We start from the raw sequence: 15,631 nt of genomic DNA on the forward strand, positions 1-15,631 counted from the left end.
TTGTAGTAGAGTACTGAGAAATTCTGTAATACGTCTGATCTCTTTTATCCTGCTGTGCTTTATGCAGCAGACAGTAGGCAACATCAGCTGTTCTAGACCCTGCTTCAGAGCAGTGCTTCTAGATTTGTCAGGGTCCTCTCAGTGAAAACAATCTGCTGGTTTAGCAGCAACATGGAACTACTTGCATAACTGTTGCAAGGCTAACTATTTTTCTTCAGGTTCTTTGTCATCTTCGTTACACTTAAAATCACCTGATGCATTACCACAAAGGAGCAAGTTGAATTGATCTATTGCTGCCTTGAATCCTGGTACACTTTTCTCTTGCTGACTGATGGAAGTTCTTGCTAGCATTTTCTTCCTATAAAGATGTCTCATCTGAATTAATCATTTGTTGTGGTTCATAGTCGCCCTCAGAAATAATTTCTTGTAACTCAGTGTTACGACTTTGATGTCGTAACTTAAATAAAATGGTCCTGGCTCCTAAAGGCTGCTCACACTGCTGTCTAGCGGTTATAAAATTACAGTGAAATACAGAGCAAACAAACCATATCATGGATAGGGATAGAACCCACGATCAGAGAGTCTCAAAACTCCAGAGTCAGAGACAGAGCAAACCTTGGGCCAGCATGTACTCATATATTAAACAATATTAATTATTATTAGGAAGGAAGGGCAAAAACTCGCCTATATAAAAATATATCTATATTAATAGTAACTTATATACATCTTACAATCTACTACAAAAAACCACCACACTCCAGTTCACATTAACTCACTAGCACACTGCTACTAATGAGTTAAACAAAATAAATCATCAGGGAGGCTCCATGACATACACCCCCCCTTCTTCACTTTTGCCTGGTAGACTAATTACCAGCAGACAAAATTCCATGCAATACTCTCGCATAAACAGGCCTCTGCATACTCTCTCGCATAAACAGGCCTCTGCATACTAGGGCCTTACAAATAAACATGAGAGCACTTAAACACAAACATCTATAGTATACACTAATAAACTGCCAAAATTACCTACTCAAACTACGGCCCAAACATGATGACTTTACCCGTCACCACCCGACTCGTACTGAACTAAACACACCTCTCATCTGCTCCTGTCCTAGCCACTGCCTAACTGACAGGAATAAAACACGTTCGCTTTCAGGGAATAATACACGTCCACTTTCAGTGTTCTATACACAAATAACCCGCACATAGTAGAGAGGAGCTTACGACGACATTTCGGTCTGACTTGGACCATTTACAAAGTCACGCTAACCAGAAGTGGAGCAGGACGGCTATATATAGGCAGGAAGAGGTAGTGGTGGTGGTGGTGGTGGTGGTGGTGGTGGTACTACTACTACTACTACTACTGCTGCTGCTGCTGCTGCCGCTGCCGCTACCACTACCACTACCACCACCTACTTCTTCTTCTTCGTAAATGGTCCAAGTCGGACCGAAATGTCGTTGTAATCTCCTGTCTTCTATGTGCGGGTTATTTGTGTATCGTTCCAGTCACAGTATTGTGCCTTTTTTTTTTTTTATTCAGTGTTCTACACGGAAAATGACATTATATATGGAGCTTTATTTTATATAAATATTTTTCTACAGTATACTACTCCGAAACACTCCGTAAGGAAATTCCCTGCAGCAGTGTGGTCAACAGAAGCACTTTCTGTGGAAACTTAATATTATGTAACTCACTGCACAGTTTGAGCTAATGGAACCAGCCTGTACTAAACAAGCATTCTTGTTCAGGCCTTCCTCATCACATTGTTTTATAGTACAGTAGGGCCCCACTTATACAGCAGGTTAGGTTCCAGGCTACTGCCAGAAAGCAGACATCGCCATTAAATGCATAAAAATGCCAGATAACAAGTTTATACTAAAATATATTAAATTAGGAATAGAACTATGCATCAAAAAACAGTAAAAAGTAAAATACAACACAGTACACTCATTACTTACCTTGAAATATTTGTAGTCTTAATATAGGGTGAGAGGCGAGTAAAATAGATAAAATGAATAAATGAGAGAGAAAATGAGAGAGAGAATGAGAGAGAGCGAGAGAGAGCGAGAGAGGAAGAGAGAGAGAGGAGAGAGAGAGAGAGAGAGAGGAAAGAGAGAGAGAGAGAGAAAGAGAGAGGAAGAGAGAGAGAGAGAGAGAGAGGAAGAGAGAGAGAGAGAGGAAGAGAGAGAGAGAGAGGAAGAGAGAGAGAGAGAGGAAGAGAGAGAGAGAGAGTAAGAGAGAGAGAGAGAGAGAGAGAGAGGAAGAGAGAGAGAGAGAGAGAGAGGAAGAGAGAGAGAGAGAGGAAGAGAGAGAGAGAGAGGAAGAGAGAGAGAGAGAGAGAGAGAGAGAGAGAGAGAGAGAGAGAGAGAGAGAGAGAGAGAGAGAGAGGAAGAGAGAGAGAGAGGAAGAGAGAGAGAGAGAGAGAGAGAGAGAGAGGAAGAGAGAGAGAGAGAGAGAGAGAGAGAGAGAGAGAGAGGAAGAGAGAGAGAGAGAGGAAGAGAGAGAGAGAGGAAGAGAGAGAGAGAGAGAGAGGAAGAGAGAGAGAGAGAGGAAGAGAGAGAGAGAGAGGAAGAGAGAGAGAGAGAAAGAGAGAGAGAGAGGAAGAGAGAGAGAGAGAGGAAGAGAGAGAGAGAGAGAGAGAGGAAGAGAGATGTCATGTGGGTTTTTGATACGTGGATGGGTAAAAATACTCACGTAGGCTGGTAGTACGTATAATATATATCGGGAAGTATGGGAAGCGCCAACAGCCGACCTGTCTCTCTCTGCTACCTAACTACGACTGACTCATAGTGCCTACAGGTGAGGGTGTTTGAAATCCTCCTATGGTCAGCAGCAATATGAATACAGTCAATGATTCACACAGACGGTTGGTAGTGAGTCATCTACTGGTACACTGGTTACTGGTTGCTAGGAACTGGTACTACTACTGAGAGCTCGGCGACGCTAACGTATGTCGTCCCGACATACAACTAATACAAACTAGAGACGGCAGGTGTACGGCTTGGGCTGATTCTATACAATGTCAAAGTACACAACAATTGAACATTATAACATACATAAGTAGAATATTGGAATGGAAGCTTACATAATTGAAACTGCAATAAAACTGTAATACAATACAAGGTATAATATAGCACAACTCATCGAATGAAACTCAACGTTGGGATTACACAATAGAAGTGATAAAAAAAATTTGATCGATCGATCTGTATTCATGTGATCTACGGATTCTGAGGAAGGAATATCTACAAAGAAAGAAGTGTTTAACAGAAAGGCAGATTCGGTGCACTCAAATCTAGGCTGTTAACTCTCAGAATTCGGAGAGAACGTGAACACAAAAAAAAAAATTTCTTGAACACTGATAAGTTGATACTGTAATTATTCATCTATACAGGTTATTTAGATTTAACCCCAACTCTGCTAGGGTGAGATTGATATATGCAGAATGGGTGTCATCTCTGGGGGGATCAAACTCTGTTGCACTGGCTAACTCATGCTGTATTTGAGGCAAATCTGAATTGGAAGTAACAAATGATACTTGAGGATTTCTCAATACCTGTCGTGTACGTAGGGAATAATGACATTCAGGTTGATCGTCTGACTGAGTATCAGAGGTAGAGAGTACAGGATCAGGAGGATTGTCAGAGTCTGTCACATTAGTCTGGGTTGGAACATCATTATCATCACATACTAACTTCATATGATCTAAATGCAATTCTTTATACTGACCAGTACTAATTTCTCTAACCTTATACTTATTGCCAGTGATATGTTCAACTACTCGATAAGGACCAACAAACTTTTGATCAAGCTTAGGCATTGCAGACGTTTTGTTAAAGTTAGTCATCATAACTCTCGAACCTACTTTGATTTTGAATGGCTTTGCTCGAGTGTTTGCGACTCTTGTAAATTCTGCTGTTGATTTATGAAGTGTTTCACGGATTCTTCTAAAAACACTTTGAGCTAAGCTGGTACGAGTTGCTATGAAATCATCAGGGTTGTAATTTGGTTTCGGATTAGAATATAGCAACTCATAAGGCAAACGTTTATCTACACCATACAATGCATAATGTGGAGTGTCACCTATAGAAACATTGTAAGCAGAATTTATAGCACACTGCACATCAGGTATAACTTCATCCCAAGTTTCACTGTTGGGATTGATAGTGGCTCTCAAGACATCAAGTACTTTCTTATTGGTATGTTCCGCTAACCCATTGCGGGCAGGATGATGAGGAACAATGGTGGATTTAGAGATCTTGTACAAGGTGCACAAATTTTCAAGAATCTCATTACAGAATTCACCTCCATTATCTGTTACTAGGGACTTAGGGGTGGTATGCCTGCAGATAATGCGTTCTTTAAACGCTTTAGCTACTGCCTTGGCAGTCTTATCTGCAATAGGAACTAACTCACAATATCTGGTGAAATGGTCTACCATAACACATAGATGTTTGTTGCCCTGGAGGGAACATTGGAAATTAGTTAACAAATCTAGCGCAACTCTTTCCCACGGTTCGCTAGTGGTTGGATACACTTGGATTGGATTAGGACCATTAGCATTACCTTTATGTTGCATGCAGACACTACATTTCTTAACATACTCAGAAATATCAGTTGCCATACGAGGCCAAAAGTATTTCAATCTGGCTTGTTTTACTGAACGATCCATACCAGGGTGCGCAACACCTGGTACTTCGTGAACTAGCTGTAAGGCTACATTCACTAGTGACTGTGGAATTACTAACTGGTAAACTCTTCTGCTAGGAGTACCCAACTCGGCTGTTCGATACAGTAATTCTTGGTTCATGACAAAGTCACTGATGGGTGCTGGTGGCTTCACAGTCAGAATAAGATCTTCCTGGAGCAGGAATTGAATCACATCAGACCACATGGGATCTGTTCGTTGAGCATTCTTTACATCCTCAGCACTAAATGGAGGGTCTGCAGTTACTATACTAACATGTCGCGATAAGGCATCTGCGACTACATTTGACTTGCCAGGTAAATGTTCAAAGGTGGGATTAAACTCTTGGATAGTCAAGGTCCATCTGGCTAACCTTCCAGTAGGTTGTTTGTTCTGGAATAAAGGTATCAGTGGAGCGTGGTCTGTCAAGACATGAACAGAGTACTGATAAATAATGTCTCAGAAGTGCTTTAAAGATCATACTATTGCTAAAGCTTCTTGCTCAGTTACTGTATAATTACGTTCAGCCTTTGTAAGGACTCGGCTAGCAAATGCAACTGCGTTGTACTTGCCATCAGTCTTCTGAGCTAGTACGGCACCTATGCCAATAGAACTAGCATCAGTTGTCAGATAGAAGGGCTTAGAAAAATCTGGAAATTTCAAAATTGGAGCAGATGTTAGCTATTCTTTTAGAGTTTGGAATGCTCTTTCTTGACGGAAGGTCCAAACAAAAGGAGCATCTTTCTTAAGCAACTCAGTTAGAGGAGCAGCTATGGAAGAAAAATTGGCAATGAAAGATTTATAAAAACCTGCTAAGCCCACAAAGGATCTTACGGCATCAGCAGTTTTGGGTGTTAGAAAATTCAGCTGTGTGGTAGCACTGGACATTGCTGGCGCTTTCGACCGGGTGTGGCACCAGGGCCTCTTAGCAAAACTTAACGCACTGGGAATTGCAGGCTCTGCTCTGTCTCCTCAGTGATTACCTTCATAGTAGATCTCTAAGTGTAGTTCTCAATGGAACGGAATCAGCAAGACATCCTATTGGGGCAAGTGTTCCACAAGGAAGCGTGCTGGGTCCATTGTTATGGAATGTCTACTTCAACGACCTTCTTCATCTCATCCCAGAATCACATGCATGTGCAGACGACTGTACACTGACATTCACTTATCCAAGAGAAGAAATGCCAGCTGCTCTAAGCTACATCAATCACCAGCTGAGAGCTATATCAGCTTGGGGAAGTAGATGGCAAGTAACATTTGCACCTGAGAAAACGCAAATGATGATCGTCTCTAGGCACCATGATGGTAATGCTGGTGCAGTAGTAAGGATGAATGGGAGGGTGTTGGCACCCGGAGAAGAAGTTGATATCCTTGGGGTGAAATTTGACTCCAAACTAACCATGAAGAACCATGTTGTAAATCTTGCAAACAAGGCAGCCAAGAAGCTTACAGCACTTCGCCGTATCTCGCATCTGCTTGACAGTAGGGGTTGCAAGATCCTGTACGAGGCACAAGTACGCTCACACCTTGAGTATGCTCCACTTTCTTGGTTTGCCTGCCCCCCCCCTCTCATCTGCGACTGCTTGACAGAGTAGAGAACAGAGCAAGACGTCTCATCTCTCGCCTGGACCCATCCTGGATAGATCTGTCATTTCAGCAGAGCCTTCAACATAGGAGGGATGTGGGTGGCCTTACTGTTATGTACAAGGCCAATATTGTCAAAATACCACACTTGGATCCACTTCGAGGACAGCGTGAAACAAGCTTTTATGCCACAAGATGGGCAGAAAGCAGCAACTTCACTCTGGCTGTACCCTTCTCCAGAACATCACTCCATCTGAGATCATATATACCCAGGATGACTCGAGTATGGAACACATTCGTACAGCATAATGATGTCAACGAGATAAAGTCAGTTGATCAAATGAAAATGCTGGCCCACAGATGGCTCCAACTTCATCCTGTTCCCTACTTGTATGTCTCATAACAATAAAAATGCTTTCAAATGAGCTGATGTAGGTAACAGCACTTAGCTTGCCAATAAAGTTAGGAATCCTTAACCTGTAAATAGCTTGTCAATAAAGCTAGGGATCCTTAACCTTGTCAAACTCTGTGTAAAAAAAAAAAAAAAAAAAAAAGAGAGAGAGATGTCGTGGGGGGGTTTGATTGACTAACAGTTACTGGTATAGTACACAGTACTACTGACAGAGAGAGAAGAAGAGAGAGAGAAAGATCCTTGATCCTGGCAAGATTCTTGAGACAATAATCTCAAGACAAATGACAGTTTTTTGACTATCACTCACTGCTTTGTGACTGTCAGTATGGCTTCAGGAAAGGTTACTCTGCTGCTGATCACTACCGCCCTCTACCACCATCACTACCACCCTCTACCACCATCGCTACCACCCTCTACTACCATCACAACCAGTACCACCATCACTACCACCCTCTACCACCACCACTTTCGTATTTTTCTACAAATTTTTCTTGAATTCTATCGTGTTTCTCGCATCCTTTACCAAAGTGCTGGCTCTAGAAGCTTTCTTGGGGCCCATGATGGCTTATTTAGTGGTTATAAACACTAGAAACAGTGGAATAATCCAAAATGTATGGGAGGCACACTTGGAAACCGACCGCAACAGCTTATAAACAATGGCACACTGAGTCTTGGAGTGGCTGGGCCCACTTGGGACATGTTCTGGACGAACGTCGTTGGTTAAGTTTTTCGCCGTTGGTTAAGGCATTTTTTCTACAGCAAAAAGCGCCATTAGACGAAATTGCCATTACTTAATGCCGCCGTTAGTTGAGGGTCGACTGTATATAAAACATGAAATGACTTTAAAACACATGAAATTTTGGAAAGTTTCCAGACATAATGGAGAGACATGGAGCTCGGAGAATGTAAACAAACCAGGTGGTGCACAGTGACTATTAGAAAGTCAGGTGTGGGGAGCCGTATAGTGAGTTTGGTCATAATTTGAAATGTCTGTATTAGTGGAATGCCATTTGGCGAAACGCCCTAAAGTGGGGCCCTACTGTACTGTAAGGTTTTCTTTGTTTTTTTTGCCCAATTCACTTACTCATCAACTTTTCCATCTTATTTAGATGTTCTTATTTATTTGTTATTCTTCAAGGATCACAACCTGGGTTACTCATTGCTCAAGCTTGTATCTTTGCCTCATTCAGGCCATAGGCTCATGCTGTCTCCATCACACATGCGTCGCCCTTTTTCTTTGAAACGTCAAGATTTTCACGCTTGTGTTTTATGTTTCCAGCTCCAGGATCACTCGCATTCCTCTTGGGGAACCATTGTTATTACCCAGAGACAAGATGGGATGATGAAAAGATCAAAAGTCAATTTCTCTAACACAGGCCGAATGTGATATTGGATGCATACAAGTGAAGTACCATGTGAGGGAGGTTGTGTACATTACATAGGCCTCCCAGTAAGACAATGGACTCACCCTTAGGCTTACCGGGAGGTGGTAGGGAAAGACCACGATGCATGCCACATTTTCTCCTACATGTACCCCGCCATATAAACCAACTTTTTTACAGCGTTTTTACCAAAAATATGCCACAATTTTGCAACTGTTGGAGCAAAAGACTTGTTAATGACTTGCATGATATCTGATGGCCTACTGTATGTGTATTTGTTTTTTGTATGTTTGTTTAATTTTATTTTTTTTAAATGCAATGCAGTTTTCTGAAGATTATTTTTTTTCTGTTTAGAGAAGGATAGAATCACAAATGGAGGATGATCCCCTAGCCACTTTTGAGATGGATGGTGCAAGTGGATGTATCAAACGAATGGACTCCCTCAATACTATGGAAAAGTCTGAGACCTTTCACAAAAATACAGATGAAGTTGATGATAATACAAGAGATGTTCAGGATGAACATGATGTTGCACTTCCACCTCTCAACATTCAGAACAAAACTTCACAACCTGTGAATATGAACACAAGTCAAGGAATAACAGTAAGTTTTGGGTTTTTCTTTCTTTTTGGGTCACCCTGCCTAGGTGGGAAACTGCAGATGTGTTAAAAAAAAAGTGTATAAACAAGGTATCTACTCTTATTGGTGTGTAAATTAATGTTTTCCTTCATAAACCCATCTGCTGACAAGTCAACTCCCAAATATCTGACAACATTCACTTCTTCCATACTCCCTCCCTTCAGTGTAATATCCAATTTTTCTTTATCTAAATCATTTGATACCCTCATCACCGTACTCTTACCTATATTCACTTTCAACTTTCTACCTTCATGCACCCTATAATAATTTTTTTTTTTCAACACTTTAGTCATCTCCCACTGAGGCAGGGTAACCCAAAATGAAAGAAAATCCCCAAAAAGAAAATACTTTCGTCATTCAGTACTTTCACCTCACTCATACATAATCACTGTTTGTGCAGAGGCGCTCAGATACGACAGTTTAGACGTCCCTCCAGACTGCCAATATCCCAAACCCCTCCTTTAAAGTGCAGGCATTGTACTTCCCATTTCCAGGACTCAAGTCCGGCTAACCAGTTTCCCTGAATCCCTTCACAAAATATTACCCAACAGCTTGTCGGGTCCCAAAAACCATTCGTCTCCATTCACTCTATCTAACACACTCACGCACACTTGATAATAATAATTTTTTTATTATTATCACACTGGCCGATTCCCACCAAGGCAGGGTGGCCCGAAAAAGAAAAACTTTCACCATCATTCACTCCATCACTGTCTTGCCAGAAGGGTGCTTTACACTACAGTTTTTAAACTGCAACATTAACACCCCTCCTTCAGAGTGCAGGCACTGCACTTCCCATCTCCAGGACTCAAGTCCGGCCTGCCGGTTTCCCTGAACCCCTTCATAAATGTTACTTTGCTCACACTCCAACAGCACGTCAAGTATTAAAAACCATTTGTCTCCATTCACTCCTATCAAACATGCTCACGCATGTCTGCTGGAAGTCCAAGCCCCTCGCACACAAAACCTCCTTTACCCCCTCTCTCCAACCTTTCCTAGGCCGACCCCTACCCCGCCTTCCTTCCACTACAGACTGATACACTCTTGAAGTCATTCTGTTTCGCTCCATTCTCTCTACATGTCCGAACCACCTCAACAACCCTTCCTCAGCCCTCTGGACAACAGTTTTGGTAATCCCGCACCTCCTCCTAACTTCCAAACTACGAATTCTCTGCATTATATTCACACCACACATTGCCCTCAGACATGACATCTCCACTGCCTCCAGCCTTCTCCTCGCTGCAACATTCATCACCCATGCTTCACACCCATATAAGAGTGTTGGTAAAACTATACTCTCATACATTCCCCTCTTTGCCTCCAAGGACAAAGTGCTTTGTCTCCACAGACTCCTAAGTGCACCACTCACTTTTTTCCCCTCATCAATTCTATGATTCACCTCATCTTTCATAGACCCATCCGCTGACACGTCCACTCCAAAATATCTGAATACATTCACCTCCTCCATACTCTCTCCCTCCAATCTGATATTCAATCTTTCATCACCTAATCTTTTTGTTATCCTCATAACCTTACTCTTTCCTGTATTCACCTTTAATTTTCTTCTTTTGCACACCCTACCAAATTCATCCACCAATCTCTGCAACTTCTCTTCAGAATCTCCCAAGAGCACAGTGTCATCAGCAAAGAGCAGCTGTGACAACTCCCACTTTGTGTGTGATTCTTTATCTTTTAACTCCACGCCTCTTGCCAAGACCCTCGCATTTACTTCTCTTACAACCCCATCTATAAATATATTAAACAACCACGGTGACATCACACATCCTTGTCTAAGGCCTACTTTTACTGGGAAATAATTTCCCTCTTTCCTACATACTCTAACTTAAGCCTCACTATCCTCGTAAAAACTCTTCACTGCTTTCAGTAACCTACCTCCTACACCATACACTTGCAACATCTGCCACATTGCCCCCCTATCCACCCTGTCATACGTCTTTTCCAAATCCATAAATGCCACAAAGACCTCTTTAGCCTTATCTAAATACTATTCACTTATATGTTTCACTGTAAACACCTGGTCCACACACCCCCTACCTTTCCTAAAGCATCCTTGTTCATCTGCTATCCTATTCTCTGTGTTACTCTTAATTCTTTCAATAATAACTCTACCATACACTTTACCAGGTATACTCAGCAGACTTATCCCCCTATAATTTTTGCACTCTCTTTTATCCCCTTTGCCTTTATACAAAGGAACTATGCATGCTCTCTGCCAATCCCTAGGTACCTTACCCTCTTCCATACATTTATTAAATAATTGCACCAACCACTCCAAAACTATATCCCCACCTGCTTTTAACATTTCTATCTTTATCCCATCAGTCCCGGCTGCCTTACCCCCTTTCATTTTGCCTACTGCCTCACGAACTTCCCCCACACTCACAACTGGCTCTTCCTCACTCCTACAAGATGTTATTCCTCCTTGCCCTATACACGAAATCACAGCTTCCCTATCTTCATCAACATTTAACAATTCCTCAAAATATTCCCTCCATCTTCCCAATACCTCTAACTCTCCATTTAATAACTCTCCTCTCCTATTTTTAACTGACAAATCCATTGTTCTCTAGGCTTTCTTAACTTGTTAATCTCACTCCAAAACTTTTTCTTATTTTCAACAAAATTTGTTGATAACATCTCACCCACTCTCTCATTTGCTCTCTTTTTACATTGCTTCACCACTCTCTTAACCTCTCTCTTTTTCTCCATATACTCTTCCCTCCTTGCATCACTTCTACTTTGTAAAAACTTCTCATATGCTAACTTTTTCTCCCTTACTACTCTCTTTACATCATCATTCCACCAATCGCTCCTCTTCCCTCCCGCACCCACTTTTCTGTAACCACAAACTTCTGCTGAACACTCTAACACTACATTTTTAAACCTACCCCATACCTCTTCGACCCCATTGCCTATGCTCTCATTAGCCCATCTATCCTCCAATAGCTGTTTATATCTTACCCTAACTGCCTCCTCTTTTAGTTTATAAACCTTCACCTCTCTCTTCCCTGATGCTTCTATTCTCCTTGTATCCCATCTACCTTTTACTCTCAGTGTAGCTACAACAATAAACATGTACATCCTGAAGTCTACTCAACAGTCTTTTATCTACCAATACATAATCCAACAAACTACTGTCATTTCGCCCTACATCATATCTTGTATACTTATTTATCCTCTTTTTCTTAAAATATGTATTACCTATAACTAAACCCCTTTCTATACAAAGTTCAATCAAAGGGCTCCCATTATCATTTACACCTGGCACCCCAAACTTACCTACCACACCCTCTCTAAAAGTTTCTCCTACTTTAGCATTCAGGTCCCCTACCACAATTACTCTCTCACTTGGTTCAAAGGCTCCTATACATTCACTTAACATCTCCCAAAATCTCTCTCCCTCCTCTGCATTCCTCTCTTCTCCAGGTGCATATATAATAATAATTAAGTTCTTGATGAATATGAATGCTTGTAACACAGTATTTTCTTGGTTTACAGGGAGGAATGCATAACATGCGCATTTCATCATCTGTAACAGTACCAAGAATAAAGCCTCAGGGTAATGTCCATATAGCACAATCTTTGGATGTGGAGGGTGAGTAATAATAACCATTGATTTTGTTGGGAGGGTTCCATGGAGATATGATGGTTGGAGATAAACACACTTGTTGGGTTGTATACACTTATATTAGCAGAGTGTGGGAGGGGAGCCCAGCCTGCCTGTAACCGACTGTAGGTCTATCTGTGGACTGAGAAAGGGACAGCGTGTCTGATGCTCACATGTGGCATCACGTGACGTCACACATGCTAGCCTGTAAGTCTAGCAAGGGGTCGTCAATATAAAACATATGGATGGTACTAACTATGATACTCAGATAAGCTATATAACATATGTAGGGGATCAGCAACTATGCTGACAATTTTATGATATTTTGGCCTTTACTTTAGTTTTTCTTTTTAGGTCACCCTGCCTTGGTGGGACATGGCCGGTTTGTTGAAAAAAAAAATTGGCCTTTAATGCTTACGTTAATTTAGGAGCTACAGTAATGTAAATTTGGTTTTACCAGTGCTGATAGCTTAATATTGAGAAAATAAGATTGTTTAAATGGGAAGGGAGAGGAGAAGGAAGAAGCATGATTGTTTTACACAAGGTTGAGGTTTATCATGTCATGACTTGAAGCTCAGCCCAGAGCAAAACAGTGCTAATAGGACCTTGTACTACATAATGTGACTGAAAGTAAAAATACTGTATTAACAGACCAGGGAATATGTTCACTACATTTAACATTGTCTTGGTAAATGGATACTTGGTTGGCTCCAGTGTAAGAGAACCATTCTCTTCACTGTCATGCTTGGCTTTCTGCAGGTTATGACTTTACTGGCTCACGAAATCATAATGACACGATTGCAAACAAACCATTCCACTGGCGGGGTTAGAACCCGCGATCAAAGAGTCTCAAAACTCCAGACCGTCGCGTGGCTAATGCGACAGTCTGGAGTTTAGAGACTGATAGCAGGTTCTAACCCCGCCCATGGTACGTTTTTTTTTTTATGACTTTAATTTATACCCTTACAAAGTGCTACTCTGTTGATCTCTATTTCTTTAATGTATAGCTACCCCTGAAAACTGCCATTGAAAGGGTGGTTATACGAGTATTCAAATATTGTTCTTCAAATGCCTTGGTGTTTATTAAGTTTTCAAGAAGCAGCCGTAACATTATTTTAAAAATTATGTTTATAGTATAAATGTTTCTTCTTATTGATTTATGGTATTTATTTAAATTTTATTAATACCCTTTCTTGTTAAGTGTGTGCATACTTGATAACCTTTGCTATATTTCAGGACTGTTTGACATGGAAGGAATGATGGAAGCAAATGTAATGCCACCACAAGCCAACTTTCCTTCAGATGATGATGACACTGATGGTTTGTAACTGAAGCATTTTTGTGGACTGGTTGGTAGGTTTAACTAAACCACAGTCAAAGTACGAAGATTTGCTTTTATCCATCATCATAATAAGAGTTGAAGCATGTTTTGCTTGTCTGTACCCTATAATCTCTGATCACCAAGTGTGGTTTGGCATAGAATCCGTGAAACATCTAAATTATTGGGAACATCTTGTTACAGTTCAGTTGTCTTCTCTGTAACAGAAAGAGAGAGAAAGAGATAATATATACATGGAAGGTACTTGAGGGGCTAGTCTCTAACCTACACACTGCTGTAACAACTTAGAGTAAAAAATATGGGAGAAAGCATAGAATAAACCCAGTGAAGAGTAGGGGGATCATAGATAAAATTAGAGAAAACTGTTATCCATGGCTCATGACTTTTTCAACATGCTACCAGCAGATAGAAATTCTGCCAGAATGAAGCTAGAAGTTTTCAAGAAGCTGAACAGCTTTCATCTACAAATGCTGGATCAGCTGGAGTGCAATGGTTTTTGTGGGCCTGCAGGCTGCTATTACAAACAGCCTTGTTGACCAGGAAGTCAACAGATAAACCTGCCCACAGGCCAGGTTGTGGGATGTAAGAGCCTCAGTATTTCTCACAGGTAAAGAAGTGGACATCAGTTGCAGCTTTCGTAGTGCTGGGGAATGCAAGTGTTACCTTTTATTGTGTAAACGCCACACTTGCTTCATTTCTCTGGGCTCATGAGGTTCATGAGGGCCCTCTGACTAACTTCAAGACTTGTGACAGCTTCTTCCACTCTTCAATATTTTCTTTAGAAGATGACCATTCATTTTGTCTTTAATCATCTTTAAGGATGCATAGATATTTATATCTGTGTACTTGCAAACATATATTCATGCATGCATATATTCTAATATATATACAAGCATAAATTCAAATATACATTTTGTTTAACATGCTGGACATCTCCAACTGAGGCAGGGTGACCCGAATAAGACACTTTCACCATCATTTACGCTATAACTGTCTTGCCAGAGGTGCGCAGATACGGCAGTTTAGATGTCCCTTTAAACAGCAGATATCCCAAGCCCTTCCTTTAGAGTGCAGGCATTGAACTTCCCACCTCCAGAACTCCAGCCTGGCTAACCAATTTCCCTGAATCCCTTCACAAAATATTACCCGGCACACTCTCCAACAGCTTGTCAAGTCCCAAAAACCATTTATTTCCACTCCTATCTGACATGGTCACACATACCTGCTGTATATCCAAGCTGTTTACACACAAAGCCTCCTTTACCCCCTCCCTCCATCCTTTTCTAGGACAACCCCTACCCTGCCTTCCCTCCACTACAGACAAACACACCCTCCAAGTTGTCCTATTTTGCTCCATCCTCTCTAAATATACATTTTTTATTTTTAAATGTTGGCTGTTTCCCACTGAGGCAGGGTGACCCAAAAAGAAAGAAAAACCCAAAAAGAAAGAAAGAAAGAAAAACTTTCATCGTTCAACACTTTAACCATCACTCATACACAATCACTGTCTTTGCGGAGGCGCTCAGATATGACAATTTAGATGTTCCTCCAAACTGCCAATAACCCAAACCCTATATATACATGCATATATTTATAAATGCATATATTCATGCATGCATGTATATATTCATGCATGCATGTATATATTCATGCATTTTTTTTTTTTTTTTTTTCAACAAGTCGGCCGTCTCCCACCGAGGCAGGGTGACCCAAAAAAAAAAAAAAAAAGAAAATCCCCAAAAAGAAAATACTTTCATCATCATTCAACACTTTCACCACACTCACACATTATCACTGCTTTTGCAGAGGTGCTCAGAATACAACAGTTTAGAAGCATATACGTATAGAGATACACAACATATCCCTCCAAACTGCCAATATCCCAAACCCCTCCTTTAAAGTGCAGGCATTGTACTTCCCATTTCCAGGACTCAAGTCCGACTATATGAAAAT

The 15,631-nt window shown here is 41.1% G+C and overlaps 1 protein-coding gene across 5 annotated transcripts in view; it reads left to right on the forward strand.

The window, feature by feature from the left end:
* Positions 1-15,631, forward strand: part of LOC128685033 (uncharacterized) — a 72,238-nt gene that overhangs the window by 16,307 nt on the left and 40,300 nt on the right. For all 5 annotated transcript variants that reach the window (XM_053771466.2, XM_053771469.2, XM_070102261.1 and 2 more), the window contains exons 6-8: positions 8,427-8,675; positions 12,231-12,327; positions 13,576-13,659. In XM_053771466.2, the coding sequence (XP_053627441.2) occupies positions 8,427-8,675; positions 12,231-12,327; positions 13,576-13,659 (430 nt within the window). The remainder of the gene's footprint in view (positions 1-8,426; positions 8,676-12,230; positions 12,328-13,575; positions 13,660-15,631) is intronic.

Source organism: Cherax quadricarinatus, chromosome 5, assembly GCF_038502225.1.
Source record: "Cherax quadricarinatus isolate ZL_2023a chromosome 5, ASM3850222v1, whole genome shotgun sequence".
Taxonomy (NCBI): Eukaryota; Metazoa; Arthropoda; class Malacostraca; order Decapoda; family Parastacidae; genus Cherax; species Cherax quadricarinatus.